Source organism: Drosophila subpulchrella, chromosome 2L (genome assembly GCF_014743375.2).
Source record: "Drosophila subpulchrella strain 33 F10 #4 breed RU33 chromosome 2L, RU_Dsub_v1.1 Primary Assembly, whole genome shotgun sequence".
Lineage (NCBI taxonomy): Eukaryota > Metazoa > Arthropoda > Insecta > Diptera > Drosophilidae > Drosophila > Drosophila subpulchrella.
Window position 1 is genome coordinate 2,980,154 of NC_050610.1, and position 16,375 is coordinate 2,996,528.

Here is a 16,375-nt window from a genome sequence, read left to right on the forward strand (position 1 = left end):
ATTATAGACTTTATGTATGTCGCATATTGAACAAAATTTAGTTTTTTTAATTTCTTTGTTATTGATAAAAACATCTCACAAGATTAAAGTATATTTTAACCCTAAATTGTGAAGAAAGTCTGTTTAAGGCTTCTGTAGGAGTGTGTGCAGTGTACTTTCTGTACGTACTAATTCCGTTGAAAAGAGGAGCATTAAACCTACTCGGGATCCGACCTGTTTTAACCCAACCCTCACTACCGAACCCCCGGATCTAACTATATTCCTCCTCGCAGCAACAGTTGACGTAATTTGCAGGTAATATGTGTGTTGCCTGTTGCTTCTGTTTCCAGCCATTTCACTGACCAGGACAACCACATTTCAGGCCCATTCTCCCCAGGTCCCTCAGGCTCTTTATTTATTTCTCCTTCATGGAGGGTTCGTGTGCAAACGAGCCAATCGAGCCACATATTGATTTACGTGTTCAGGATGTGTTCTGGTAGCCATTGAAACCATGCACGTAGAGAATATGCACACGGAATAAAAATTGTAATTAGGGAATTCATTGTCACTCATTGAAAATAATACATTACAAAGTTATTTAAGTATAGCGAATACAAATTTGATAATTAGACCAAAATTAACTTTGAAAAATATTTTTCAATTTAATATTTATTATGTAAAACAATGGGTTTCTAGGGAATTTCTATGATTATGTTTTTTGAACGATGTTTTATAGTTTCTAAAAGCAACAGCTCACTAAAAAGTTTCAGTGCTTTGATAAAGTGTGTAATGTGAGACCCGCAGTATGTCTTGTTCGAAAAATGTGTAGCAAAAAGAGATAGATAGTGTGACGAAAAAATCAATTAAATTGGATACTCTTTGCATATGATGAGCAATTAATTAAGCATTTCTGACACCATACGGTAGCCGGTTTCCACACTTTTTCGTGAAAATAGATTAACCCGAACCGAAATGCAATTTACAATCTAGCCTCATTCCGGTTGAAAAATTTGCATACAAAAAGGGAAAAGAAACATATTTCTGCACACATTTCCGCTGCACTAAACGTGATTGAGAGCGGAAATTGCTTCATGTTCTTTTTTCTCCCGCCGAGCATCCTTCCTCCGCCTCGTTTTCACTTTTCTCCTCGTTTCTGGCTTCCGTTTGATGGCCGCAAACTGTGGACTGAGTGCGGAAAAGAGGCCCTGACTGATGACTGGCAAATCGGGTTTTCAATTGACATTTGATAGAAATTGCGTTAGTAACCCCTAGTGCCTCCCCCGCCCCCTCTTCGCGTCCGTCATGGGGAGCCCAAAGTGTTGCCTGATTCGATTATCGCGGGGCTCAACAGAAGCCTTCGCTCCCCCAATGAATTTTTTCCGCACTTCGTTTTGGTTACTCTCAGAAATTGTCTTTGGATGAGTGACTTATGAGGTACCATTTGACGGATAAGCGGCGGAAATGGGCTGAAATTTTGTGAGGTGTTCGTATTATTACATTTGAGACTAGATTTATAATTGGAAAATGTAGTCTTTGGCTTTATATATTTTTTAAAAAGCTGCGAGCAACTATTTTACGATTTTAATAAACACACATTTAATATTATTTTAATTTTAAAAAATATAATTTATTTAATTTGGGTATTATATGTTTATGATAAATAAATTCAAAAAGGTATCTTCTTCGTATATATGATTTAAAACTGTAACAATAATAAATACTTAAAATTTAACATCTCAAGCTAATTTTTTTAATTTCTCATTAAAAGAGTGCTTTTTGTCCGACCTTACAGGCATATATTTTTTCACCAAGAGTGCTTAAAAAAGATAAAAAGATAAATTGTGATAAAAAGTTACGTTTAAAAAAGTGTTTAATTGAGTTTGGCTGAACCTTTTATGATATCAGCCCCTCGTTGCGCAAAATTGCAGTCATGTCAAACTGAAGCAAGACAATCAAATAGGATGTGGCTGCACTCACAGTCTGGAAAATGAAATTAATGAATGTTGTGAGTTTAAGGTTGCCTGCACCAAAAACTCACCGAAAAAATAAAAGTGTAGTCGAGGGCAAAAAGGCCTATGCCGTTGAACTGGAAGAAACCCTCCCAGTGAAGAAATTGCAGTGTAAACGATTTCATTTTGTTGTAGAAGAGATCGTTGCTTAGCATGAAGGCCGGTTTCTTCTGCATTATCTCGTGGACAATCATTGCCGATTGTTTGGAGTGATTATTGGCATTGCAACAAAGCCGGAGCACGATGTATGCAACTACCATTGTGGTAAAGCTCCAAATCACATACAAATGGGTCATATAATCCAGCAGGCGACTCTTTCCGCTCACAACAAAGTTGACCTTGGTTTCCAGGAAAATCCCGAAAATGCTTACCACAAAACAGGCCGCCATATAGGGAACGCACTGTGGACCGAACTCGCCATTTGTTATCACACTAAGCGACAGGATCTTATCATGCAGCTTAAAGAGATCTGGCAAATTGGCCTCCGAAGATGTTCTAGATTAAAAAAATAGGGCATTTGATTTATTTACATATATATTTTACAAGATTTACTTTCAATAATTTGGATTCAGTTAATAGTTATTTATCCTGATTGCATATGTTTAAGGGGTTATATACACTTGAACCCGCTAGGGAGTTCGATTTTTTTTTATTGTTTAGAATACTAACACGAAAAATTATTCTGATCGTAACTGTGTTACCTAAGACATAGCATTTTATACCTAACTACCTCTGGGTATCAAAGCAGGAAACTGGAAACCTCAAATGCAATATAAGTCCGATTGATTTCATTATTTTTGATACTTTTCAAAAAAGTAAGTAAAGTAAAAACAGAAAAAAAATTTCCGCTGCAATCAACGTTATCAAACTTCCTTCGTTCAGCGATAAGATATTAAAACAAGCAAGAACGCTATAGTCGAGTACCTCGACTATCAGATACCCGATACTCAGCTAAAGGGACCAAAGGAAAATGGAGATATGGAAGCAGCAAAGCGAGATTGAAATGCGCCACCTACCGGCGGTAGACAGACTTAAGCGTTGTGGGCGTTAGAGTGGGTGTGGCAAAGTTTTTTTTGGATCAATCGATAGGTATTGACGAGACCAATACATTTCAGTTAAGCTTTTTTATTTAGCATGAGAATTGTGGGCGCCACAGGCTTGGGCGGTTTGTGGGCGTTAGAGTGGGCGTGGCATATTCGCGTAACAAACTTGCGCTGCGCTCAAGCCTACGGAATCTAAATCTGAAATCCCGTTTCTCTATCTTTGATATTTTCCGAGATATCCGCGTTCATATTTACGATTTTTTGAAGTTTGTGGGCGTTAAAGTGAGCGTGCAAACTTTTTTGAGTCAATCGATAGGTATGGATGAGAACAATACATTTCAGTTAAAATTTTTATTCTAGCATAAAAACTGTAGGAACCACAGTTTTGGGCGGTTTGTGGGCGTTAGAGTGGGCGTGACACTCTACTGAAATAAACTTGCGCTGCGTAAGAAGCTCAGGAATCTGCACGCCAAATCTCAATAGCCTAGCTCATAGTTTCCGAGATCTCAGCGTTCATCCGGACAGACAGACAGACAAACAGATGGACAGACGGACATGGCTAGATCGACTCGGCTAGTGATCCTGATCAAGAATATATATACTTTATGGGGTCGGAAAAGCTTCCTTCTGCCTTTCCGACGAATCTAGTATACCCTTTTACTCTACGAGTAAGCTAACGTGCTTTGCGTTTTTGATTTCAGATTAACCTTTCTCCCGGAATTGTGTTGTGAACTGAAACTTTAGTCGTTGAAACACAAAAAACTGAATTTGAATAAACATTTTCCTTTATATGAAATACAAATCCCAAAAATTTATCTGTTTGTCGTGTTACAAGTGTATATAACGTCTTTAAGATAATAAATGTTTATGTCCTTGAATGAACCTAAATAAATTTTGATTCTCCCAAAAATAACCTGTTGATAAAATAATAAATAATTCTCACATAGTTTTTGTCCTGCTAAGCACAAATCAAAATACGAAAAAAGACAACCAAACCAGACTGTAAACATTAATCAAACGCTTATTTTTTTGTATTAGACCTAAGCCGCCAAATCGTTTTGCCTTACCCTGTGTTTTCGGCAATGGTGGCATTGTCATAATCAAAATCATCCTCGTCCTCATCGTTACTGGTGTCCATCTCGTCCTCGTCGTTCTTTTGTTGGCCCACTTGACGTTTCATTTCGCTGGTCAACTTGGGCTCATTGCCGAATGTCGTCCTGCCGTCCATGGCCGTAATCGGCGTTACGGTCTTCCGCTCCTTTTTGCCCTCACTCTCGATGTCGAACACGGTGAGGGGGGCGTGGCGGTGCCGCGCCTCCTGGTTAATCTTCTCAAACAGAGTGTTAATCTGCTCGAAGCGCTGCGAAATGACCGACACATGATAGATGAACTCGCCCTGGATGATGCTGCCGGCCAAGTACGGGAAACTGGACACCATGAACGGCACAAACGCAAAGTTGCCAAAGGTCCTAGACGGGAGAAACGGATTAAAATGTGCTAAGGGTTACTGTAAAGCTTGGGTATGTAAGTAATTCGAACTATTTCTAACTAGGATTAGTTTTTTAATGACATGACTCAAAATTTATTTAATAAACAAAAACGAGCGGTATTCAATTTGTCAATTTTGTAAGGTCAGATGATTCTAGGTCGGGACACTTTTTATTTCTTTCTTGACATTTTGTTAACAGCTCGTAGGCTTGATATATTAAAAATACAAATTCACATTTAGTCGACTTGTCACATGTCCAGTAGAAAATAATTTTATATAAGGTACTTTAAGTTTGGCACACATTTTTCTCCATGCTTTTACATTTTTGTGAGCTCCCAGATTTCCACAGCAATGAAATAGATTATTGTCTTCATACTGGGCACCATCTATTTCAAATATTTCGGTCTTAGACTTACATTCACAGCTTACAAACGATTTCACATGAACTATTTGTTACTCACAGATACAACGCTCTGACGTCATAGTACAAGGCAAAGGTGAAAACGCAGAATAGGAAAAGCCAGGTGAAGTGGTAGGCCACACTGTGTTTTACCGCGTTGACCTTCACCTTATCCATTTCCGCCACTCGCTGACACTTCTGGATAACTGCATCGATGTCATTTAATCGCTCGTCGAACTGCAGGAAGAACTCCTTGCGGCGATAGAGACTCATCAGAGTGATTGTCAGATATAGGAAGGCTCCCAGGTGCATGAAGAGGTGGTTGCTCAATTTGCAAACACTATTGCAGGCGTCCAGAAAGCAAAGCCCCAAAACATGACTCAAGTTAATCAAAAGGTAGCAAATCACATAAAAGACAGGCACAATAAACATCATGGCATAGTCGACAATGAAATTGGTTTCCGACTGCTGGCGATTGAGTGGTATAAGGCCTATAACCTATGGAATATAAATAAGTGGATAGATCTATAAAAAGTAACCATTTCATATTAGGTCTTACCATTGAAAACCAGTTCATAATTTGAATCATTTTGTCACTCCGATATTTGGTAACTTTTCTCTTTCAGTTCTCTGTTTGTACTGCCCGTTGGCTGGTCGATTAGAACTCCAAACGGGTTAACATTTACCTTATGAACCCACTCGATTGTTGGCATAATGAAAACGCTTATACGCAGTGGCAGGAGCGTATAATGTGCATATGGTTAAGATAAATATCTTCAGGGGGGAGCCTAAAATGCTTTTAGCTTATTAAATGTGTACCGAACTGTACACAATGAGAAATAAGTAAGCGATAAATAAAGGGAGCTTTGGGTATTAACATAGGAGCTTATGATATGTTTATTATTATAATGAGAATGAAAATTTACCTTTAACTTTTGAGGTATAATGTATAAAAGGAATCAATAACTAAGGTTTTTTAAGAATAATTGTTAAACATAGCCCATAAAAGCACGGTCCTTGTTATACCAAAATGAAAATATTTATGTACACATATAATTTAATATACTTTAATAAAATGGGTCGATTGTGAATATTTTTTTGAGTGCTGTTATAATTGATCCCGTAGTTTATTGATTAATTATATAATGTGTGTTGGCTAGTCTACACTTAAAATTATTGGTGTAAATTGTAGCTGAATGTATTTAAATGAAATAGAATAGGCCAGTTTGTGATACTACATTAACTACATAATTAAACAATTGTTTTAATTTCAAATTTAGTTGCACGTTATTTATAGCAAATTAAATTATTTTCAATACCCTGAATTTTCATATTACCATAATTTGCAACTTCCAGGATATTCAAACACACATGCTACGATTTCCCTTTCTTCTCCGTCTTTTGTTTTGAGTCCTTGAAATCGAATAATTTCCACATATTTTCCCCGTATTTTACTTGCTAATTAAACAATTATAAGTTAGTGCCGCCTAACACTAAATTAACAACTAAGACAACACCGGCAACAACACTTCCCCTCGCCCCCAACCCTCGTATAGTGCCAACTAGCTAAAACGTTTCTCGCCCGAGAAAACCAATTAAAAGCAAAGCCCTAACTGGCGACAAGAGATGCAGCAGGGTGGGGGAAATCGGGCCAAAACCATGAGATGATAAAATGCAAATTTCCCCTGAGTTGGGTAGTCAGTAGGGGGTGGGGAAGTGGGAAAGTGGAAATCGGCTTGGGCAAAGGGACTTACAACAGTTACAACTAAAACAAGACGGCAATGGCAAAGTGTAAGGTGTTTGCCGCCTGCTGTATGCCTTTTGGCCCTCTTAGTTAATAATTGAGTTTGCATCGGAGGCACGCACCAACCAACACTCACGCACTCACACTCACACATACTCAGTAGAGGGACTCTTCAATAGGAAGGAAAAACGTCCTTCGCGTCTTACTTATGCCCATGCACGCCCAATAGACCGCAGATCCGGCGGGTTGTACATATCCTAGAGATGGGCGCTGCTACAGCGATTAATCATTCATACATTTTGTAATTTGTATTTTTGCGCACCACATTAACGTTAAATTACACAAACTATTATGGATTACCTGTAATAACACCTTCTTATACAAATATTAAATTCAATCAATCAAGCTAAAGTATGAATCCTAAAATGTTATATTGCTCCTTAAGTCAGAAATAATTTTCAAATATGACATATGGCTTAAAATTAATTATATTGAATGAAATATTTTTTAAGTCCAGATTATTATAGCCTAATTTAATCTATATACAAAATCACTGAACTGATAAGTAAACCAGATATGTGATATAGAAATTTTTTTTCATTTTAGCAGTAAGTAACCAAAATCACTCATCCGACTAGTTAGCCAGAAATAGGTACTTTTAGTTGTACTTTAAAGCCAGAAACACATTTAATATTATTTTTCGATCAGATTATTAAAACAATATTAAGAAAGTTCTTAACGAACTTTCACATAAAATTCTTTAAAATCGGAGACATCATGTTATATACAATTTCGAAGTAACGAAGAGAAAATGAAAACTACATTTAACAAAATGTCAACTGGCCTTTTTACTTCAACCTTGAGTTGCGATAACTGGCATTTCCTTATAGGTCTAATTTTCCGCAAAAGATGTTTTTCCCAGATGAGTTCTGGTCCAAAGTGTAATATTATCCATTGGTATACCATCTCTAGACCGTAGACACAAGCTAGCCAATGAAGCGAAGCTAGTTAATATTTGCCTTTGGAGAATGTCGTTATTCACCCAGCATCTTATCGTCGCAGGCTTTCCGGGAAAGTCTTTTAAAACGTTGCTAAGTCGCTGCATGCAAATTTGATACCCACATTAGATTAGTTTATTGTAGTGCTCGGTAGTGATTGTTATTGCCTTTGGTGTCCGTAATAAAAGCGCCCACAATTGCAGGCGGACTCTCGATAAGAAAGGCTCCCACTGCGCTTTATAGCCGCCAATCCGTTGAGATTTCTTGGGGCTTCTCGGATTTACCCGATTTCGGTTGCTTTATTTTATTTTGTATTCGCTCCCTTTGGCGGTATCAATAAAATTGCGGTCATAAACTATGACCGTAATGGTCTTCAGTCTCTGCCACGCCCCTTTTTTTCCGGCTCGTAGCAAGTCACTCAATCATGTGGCACACTTACTTGCCTCGCTTACAATGTTTTCCCGACTTATTTTGGGCTTCCCTTTTTTGTATTTGGCTGCCTTGTAATGAGCTTGTTTGCCCAAGATTTTGGCCCCAAGATTTGCCTAAACGTTTTTTGCTTCCTTCAGTTGACTGCGAGAAAATTTAGCATTTCGGATTTGAGCGCTGCTAAAGTGGAACATCTTGGTCCTGTTTGAGGGGGAACTCACCAAGTGGGCAAGGACCGAAATATGTTAGGCCTCTGAGGCTTTGCTGGCGTGCAAAAGCTCCTCGCTTGGGGAGTTATCCTTAGGCAAAATATTCTTAAGTGCTGGATTTTTACAAGCAAGAATTCTTTTTTTTCAAAAAATATTTCAATTGAAAAAAATGTTTTACAACAAGAATTTTTTTGTAGAGGCTTGGTTTAAACAATTTGTTTTTAAAATCTAAAAAAAATATTACAGAAAATCTGTATATCTACAAATAAGTAAGATGATATACCGAATATAACATCTTATTATAATATTTAAACGCACCAATGAATACTCTCTGTAAAGTGTCGTATCGAGTTAAGGCTAATGTTAGAAGATCAAATTATTTTAACAACATAATATTATAATATAGTATTTTTGTATTTAATTTGGTCATAGAGCTTGAAAACAAATTAATTTATTTAAAGTTTACTAAGACGTAAATGTTTGCTTATTTTAGACGACCCTGCAAAATTGCCTTTAAATTCCAGACTCCATTTTCCCTTTAACGGGTTGTCTAGGAAAGGACACGTGATCTGATCCTTCCCCTTTGGCTAGTGGCATGTAAGCCGGGGGCGAACAAATAAAGCCACACAGACATATCAGACACATCAGCCGGGATAAGTTTTGTGTCTGGCTTAGCCAACTTTGGCGCTTTCCGTTGGCCTTGCCGCATTTGTCAATTTGTTGTTTCGGATGCATCTCCTGCCTTTGTGGCACGTAGCCGTCGACTGTTAATGACTTTTGGCAAAACAACAAGTCACAGAAGTTTATGACAAACCCTTAGATAAATTCTTTCACGCACAGTTGCGGTTAAATAACTATAGAACAATACAAATGGAAATAATAATATATTAGGCAATTTAACTTATTTAAAATATCACCATACGAATATTTTGTATTTCTTATACGACTTAAAGATTTAATTGTTATATATTTATACAATAAGTTCTTCGTAATTATATTATTTATTGAACTTAAAATAAACTTATTTATTGGTAAAGAACCTAAAAGACTTAAAGGGGTAACAAAAGATTTATAAGGATAACGAAGAATAAGAGAATTAATATAAGTAAGTTCCTTTTAATTAAAATTCTTCTGTGAAACACCTAAAATGGAAAAAAATGGTATTGTTCGACATTGCATTTAAAATGGTTTCCGATTTAGTAAACCAAATAGGACTTCTATTAATTTGACCGTGGCTGTATGATGTGCCAAGTGTGTGTTTCCTCGTTTATGTGTTTTCTTTATCTTAGTTCAACGTTGCGTCAAACTTAACTAGCCAAACAATTATTTCCAACGCTTTTGTGCTCTCCCCTTCTCTTTCTGCAATTCTATTCCGCATTGCTGCTATCTCTTTCACTTCCGCCCAGAAGCCAAAAGTGCTCCTTATTGCTTGTTACATAAATATTTCATTAAAAGCCATTCATAACCAAGCATTCGGTGTTGACAGCCGCCTCCCACCATCAACGCCCACCACGTGTCCAGCCGAAAGAGCTCGGCGGAGAAAGAGACGGCTGCAGGCGACCGAAAGAGACGGGGAGAGCACGGAGAAGGAGAGAGAAAGCTTTTCACCACAGTTCTGTGTAAACAAGTCGCTGGCGTGTTGGAATTGTTGCTGCAACTTCTGTGCAACACCGCTCACTCTGAAATGTCAAATGCCAAGGATGAGGCTGGGCCAAATTAAATTCGAGCTACAAGTTGGTTGGAATATTAAAGTGTATGGCGGTTGCCCGCAGGCGAAAGTTCATCCACTTATGGATTAGCTCTCGTCTAAAACTATTTAATTGTGTATGATTAATGACTATTCTCTGATGCACAGCGAACATTTTGACATTATCTGTTTTTCACTACCCTCTTAATAAATGTTAAGTTAAGGTTAAGAAATAGAAATACTAATCAACAAATTGTAAATAATAAACGCAAGTTTAAATTGTTTGTCTTTTTTTTTAAATATGCAGTCAAAATAAATTCAATTAAAAGATAATAAGAAACAGGTTATTTTAACATCGAGAAAATATGATCAAAAACAACGAAGTTATAATTCTTTTCACATATTCTTTAATTTTCCGATTGTTCCTGTGGCACCTATATGATATAGTCGTTCGATTGTTATAGCAGATTTTGATCAATCTTCATGACAAAAATGGTCCAAATCGGACCATCCATTAAAAAGTTATGAGCAAATAAAGGAAACGAAGCTAGGTGGCGCTGTAGCTTTGCTGATTTCATATCTCCATCTCCCTCGCACTCCCCTTAGCTGAGTAACGGGTGTCTGATATCGACTATAGCGTTCTCTATTATTTTTCAGACCATTGGGAGCTATAGGATATAGTTGTCTGGTCAGGCTCGTACCGACATATAAAGTTTATCCCAATAGCTTTCAAAATAAGACACACGGACGAACCGGACAAAATATATATGCTTTATAGTGTATTAATTATCTTCCTCAGAAAAAGTACAATGAATTTGGTCATAGTGGCCAACGGCCAAGCTTGATCTTTATTCTTTTTTGGTCAATATTGGCGTGACTTAATTTATTTAGATCCTTATATAATACACTCCATTCCATTATAATATGGATATGAATTATTCTTGTACACCACTGAAATTCTAGTTCTACCTAATATGTCATGTTCGCTAAAAATTGTTCTTACATGGACACCCGGGATGGTGCTTAATACCATCGCTTTTTGTTTATTAGAGCAATGTATTAATGGTGAGCTTTCTATATTATATGTTGACATACATAAATTTTTTAACTCATAGATAGTAATTGGGGTCGTTAAGACCAGTGTGATTATTCTTTCACTAAAATGTTGATCCCTCATATAGGTATTGAAAACTGCCTCTGCGTTTATTCTATTTGTTTTATTTATCTACCTATACTTGTGGCCATAATAGAAGAAATAGTAATATTTTGTTTTTGTTTTTGTTTTTTATTTTTATATTTTTTTTAAAGTAATTTTTTTTTTTTTTTACTTTCAATAATTTTTGAAATTATAAAAGGCAAGTTTTTTTTTTGTATCCTTTTTTTTTAAATTTTATCCAGGTCGTTTGCTCGACTCTGGAGTCTCTTCTTCAAACACCTATTGTGTAATTTATATACTTTAGAAAAACACTTGCTGACATTATAATTACAATTATCGCCGTTGAATCGACAACTTTTGTGTCTTCAAAACCCATTTGTCGGAAACGCCCTCTTCTCTGCGCGTACTTCTGAATCATAAGTTCTGCCCGAAACCATATAACCCTCTGCAAGGGTATAAAAGATCCTTATATTGAGGAGTGTTATTTGGGGCTCGTTTTAAATGCAATACGGATCTCCAAAAGTACTTAAAATAGGCGCTAGTCAAGACTTGAACCACAGCTAGCCTAAAAGCATGCTTTGCGGTATTCTGCAACAACTTTGATAGCGTACACTCGTTCTGATAGTATTTAGCCAGCCAACAGCCGGCGCGATTCGGTTGAATCGGAATGGATCGGTATGGATCGTGGGGTTTTGGAAGAACAATCACCCACTCGGCCTAGTCGCGCGTTCAACGTTGGGCGCATCGGTTGTCGCAGACTTCAAATCGCATTATGTCTGCCCAACTGGAGAGCAACAATGCCAGTGAAAATAATAACAATAGCGTCAAGGATGTCAGACTCCTGCTGCTGCCAGAGACTTCTTCGGATGGCAATCCGGCGAGTGTCATTTCCCGCTCCGAACTGCAAAAGAAATTTATTGATGACCTGACACGAACGGTTGACGGGGGCCATGTGCGGAGGAAGCGAGTGTGGCGGGTGCCCTGGTTTATTTTGCTGATGTGTTTTATGCAGGTTCGATTTTATGCAGTTGCTCCACTTGTTCGATTGTCTCATTTTTTTTTTATTTTTGCACACCCGGCAACGTCGCGTATGAGTGATGTGTGTGTTTAACGCAGAAAATCATTTTTGAATGCTGGAAAGCTTTTAATAGATAAGAATATACGAAATCTAATAAATTACCTGTGAAGATGTCAAAGGTGAAACTATTTGTGGTGCCTATAATAAAACTTTTTGATTGCGACAAATTCAATTATATATTCTATGAAATGTGCTTGCTTGCTTCAAGATGATAAGAGAATTCGATTCTTTTGAAAATATACTTCAAAGATTGTGCTTATGTGCCCCAAAAAACCCAAGTTCAAAGAGCAATTTAATGAATTACCCAATTAAAAAAATTAAATGTAAACATTTTATAGACAGGCAATTTTTAAGCCGACTATTTAAATTAATTCAAACCATTCTCTTAAAAGTAATTAATAGTAATAAAGTGAGTGAGTAAATTTCGTTGCTGATAAGCTTTGTATTAAACAAACTGAGCAGCAGTGATTTCCAACATTTTTGTTTATCATCCCGCATCTTAATATTGCTTTTTTCACTTGATTTGTTTAAAACAAAACAATTCGTTTGTTTTTGTTTGGCTTACACGTGGATGGTACCATTGTGTGTGCTCCATAAATGAGTGCTCTTTAATTCATATGAATTTTCATTCACTGGAAAATTATTTCAATCGTTTGTTTGTACTTCAAACTAAGCAGAAAATTATTGATAGATCGTATTCATTTTTTTTATATTTATGTCTTTTTAAACAAGATATTAAGTTTATGTATTCATATCAGGAACTAAACTTGCGATTGGCTAATGGTTTGCTCACAAGTTGATTAGAACATAGAACTTTTTTACCTAGATTACCTAACTATGTTTATTTATTCGCAGTGAATCAAAATGTCCGGTTAAGTAATATATTTAAATCGAATTTGTCCTATGGATAAGTTCTTGAAATTAGTTCTTTGTAATACCTGCCAACAAGTGTTCTGCCGATTGATTACTAATTGGCTCTTGGCCAACACCGCTTCCCAACAAAGTCCCACAAGTGTGACCCATTTAGAGCAACACTCATTAATTGATACCTTGCTGCATACTTCAAATACTCACTCTGCACACTCAATAACGCAGATCGGTGATCGGTAAGGTTTTATTGTTAGACCCAACCCACAACTCGGTGATGATTGCACAATCGAACGCAGCGCTGGTCCGATTTAGCTATATTGCCATTTTAGTCATCGAATCGATCGAATGCCGCAACTTGCAGCTCTGGCATTTGTCATATTTGGTGGGATCGGGATGCATGTTGCACCGATTTGGTGTCGCAGCAGTGTTTTTGTGGCTGCTGTCAACTCATGCGGCGCACATTGTGCGGCATCTCAACTCAACACTCGCACTTCTCCGTTGGCCAAGTGTCGATCGATTGAGCGAAAGTGACAGTCAGTTGCCATGACACTGTTCAGCAAAGTTGAGGGTGTTTCGATATGGCAAATACAACTAACTCTGGTTGATTGCTAACGAAGAAGCTGTGCTTGGTGAGCTGTCAGAAACAGTAATTGCCGGAATTTAGCCCCTTATCGGTTTTCGAACTCATGCTTATCCACAGTTCAGAAATTCGTTTGAAATTCGGTAATAATGAATAATGGGAAATGTTGTGAAAAGTGAGTCAGTTATAATCTCAGATTTACCAAAAAAAAATGATTTTGAATACATTTTAAGTTCCAATTAAAAGAAACTGATAGGATCAGTTGACGGTTCCATAATTATAAATTACAACTTATATAAACACAAGAAGAAGGCTTATTTAAAGTATCTTGTAGTTTGGTGCCAAGTAATTAAAGGTCTTCTCTGTCTTTTTTTACACGTTACCAGATATCACTGCACTGGATAGCTAATGAGTGCATGAAAAGAAGACTGATCTTCAAGTCGGAGTGGATCGGCGAGTACTGGCGATTACTGACCTATATGCTGCTACATTCCGATTATTGGCACCTCACTCTCAACATTTGCCTACAGGTGAGCACTTAAGTTTGGTTTTATAAATTTCACATCTTTTACTTAAAACCTAAATAGATTCTTTTTATTAAGGTTAATTCACTTTGGATAAGAGTTAAGCTACACCCAAATAGATTCTTTTTTTTAAAGTTAATTTACTTTGGATTAGACTTAGGCTACACCCTGAACATAAAGTACTTGTTTGTACTTATATATTTTTAAAATTGCAAAGCTTGATATATATTTTTTCGAATAATTAATGAGAAAAACTTTCATATCAAGATTTAAATTTCTTATTAAATTCACCTCGTTTTGTTTATTTTATGTTATGACTAATTATTCAAACATGCACCGAAAGTTAAGAAGAAAAAAGAAATGTTACGTTGCGATAAGCTTATTTATCAGCATCTACTTCCGAAATAAAAACTTTACATACCTAAAATTATTAGCTCGTGGCTAAACGCTCTCACCTTTTGAGATATAAAATAGTCTCAATACATTTTTTTTTAATTTTAAGTATATAGTTTACATTTATTCAGCTTAAAATTTAAATAAACAAATAATTTTTTGGATGTTTTAAGGTCAATAATTTGTATTCCGATATGAATCAATTCATATAAAGGATTTAAAGATCTTTGATGTGTTTTATTACTATACTGAGAGTTTACTTTAAGACAGTGATCGCATTAATATAACATCATGCTATGATTTAATTTTTGTGAGTGGTTTTCTCGGCCAAATGGACCGACCGCCATGCTTCTGTTGGAGAAAACTGTCTTAAAGTAATAAAGAAGTCAGTTCACGCTGTTTATAGCCACATAATGATGCACCACCGTGTCCACCTGCTCTTGCATTGTATTACTAAGAAAGGTTAATGTCTCTGCCAGTGCTTTATAGGTATCTGCCTGGAAGTGGAGCAGGGTCACTGTCGCCTGGCCGTGGTCTATATCGTGGGTGGCGCCGCCGGTTCGTTGGCCAACGCCTGGCTGCAGCCCCATCTCCTCCTGATGGGGGCCTCCGCCGGGGTCTACGCCATGCTGGGGAGTCATGTGCCGCACCTGGTTCTGGTCAGTCAGCTGGAAACCGCAATTTAATTTTGATTTAATGTTTACACGTCTCCCACTTTGTCGAATAGAACTTTTCGCAGTTGTCGCACCGCTTTGCCCGCATCGCCGCCCTGTGCATTTTGTTCCTCAGCGATGTGGGTTTCACAATGCACCACTTTTGCCACAATCACAATCGCAATCCGCGGATCAGTCTGGAGGCCCATATTGGAGGGGGCGTGGCCGGAATTCTGTGCGGTTTCATCGCCTACCGACGCGTCCGTCCGTCAACTCAAAGAGCCGTTTACCTTTAGTCTCAAATAAGGTCGTAAATTGTATAGTTTTAGTTTTAACATAGTTTATTATAGTAAATTATGCTAATAAGTGGACTTCACAAGAGCCACAGGTTTATTTACTTACTAGTATGCATTTATGTGTTTTTCGAAACAAGAAAATATCAAAACGTATTTAAAATACGAAAAATAAAAGCAATTAATGTTATTTGATAAATTAATTAACAGTTCTTAAACAATTTGGGCTGCCATCATACTGATCTTGTAATTGAATATATTTATAAACTAATTTATCTTGTTATTATTCTGACAATCAAGCAATCCTTAATGGAATAGTCAGCAATTATTCCGTTTATATTTTTTATGGGCAGTCCCTATTGTTTGGTCACAAAATCCGTTGTTAACTTATTATTCTTTTTGATGGTAATGCATACTTTCGGTGTTATGAATAAACATTTATTTTACACCTCATAAAAGGGTGGGCAATGTTTTATGGCTGGTTTTTATGTGCTGTTCACTCGCCACTGAATTAATTAACCTACACTTGTTAACTGAATTGCGTCTCTATTGAATTAATTGATTACTCGTCAAGTGGTTTTGGCTAATTAATGTTTTTAGAGACATAAATGTGGAATTTAAAGGCAGGGATTTCATAAATATTCTGTAGCAAATTTCGATGTGCAATTAAAACGAAAACAATTTGTGGACTGTCAACCCCAAACATTGTGATTGGCAATTAGTTATATGACAATTAGTATGAAACAAGGCTGAAACTCGATAAATATTTATAAACATTTCAACAATTTTATTCTTGTTAGACTTTCATATTTCAGGGCACAGGAATATCAAACTGAAGTTA

At 36.8% G+C, this 16,375-nt stretch overlaps 2 protein-coding genes across 5 annotated transcripts; one reads left to right on the forward strand and one right to left on the reverse strand.

The window, feature by feature from the left end:
• Positions 1-1,847: 1,847 nt before the first annotated feature.
• LOC119548098 (gustatory and pheromone receptor 33a) lies at positions 1,848-5,509 on the reverse strand. Its single transcript, XM_037855187.1, has 5 exons — positions 5,480-5,509; positions 4,982-5,418; positions 4,099-4,500; positions 2,018-2,483; positions 1,848-1,959 (listed from the first exon to the last, which is right to left on the reverse strand). The coding sequence occupies exons 1-5, from the start codon at positions 5,507-5,509 to the stop codon at positions 1,873-1,875; spliced, it is 1,422 nt and encodes a 473-aa protein (XP_037711115.1). The 3' UTR covers positions 1,848-1,872.
• Positions 5,510-11,885: 6,376 nt separating this feature from the next.
• Positions 11,886-16,008, forward strand: LOC119547365 (protein rhomboid). Of its 4 annotated transcripts, none has more exons than XR_005219221.1 (4): positions 11,886-12,155; positions 14,058-14,201; positions 15,078-15,247; positions 15,316-15,455. XR_005219221.1 is itself a non-coding variant. In XM_037854182.1 (4 exons), the coding sequence occupies exons 1-4, from the start codon at positions 11,916-11,918 to the stop codon at positions 15,535-15,537; spliced, it is 786 nt and encodes a 261-aa protein (XP_037710110.1). In that variant the 5' UTR covers positions 11,886-11,915; the 3' UTR covers positions 15,538-16,002. The 4 variants fall into 4 exon arrangements, 3 of the variants coding, with proteins under 3 accessions (XP_037710110.1, XP_037710111.1, XP_037710112.1); XM_037854182.1 differs by having other exon boundaries at positions 15,068-15,247; positions 15,316-16,002; XM_037854183.1 differs by lacking the exon at positions 11,886-12,155 and adding an exon at positions 12,239-12,340 and having other exon boundaries at positions 15,068-15,247; positions 15,316-16,008.
• The last annotated feature ends 367 nt before the right edge of the window (positions 16,009-16,375 follow it).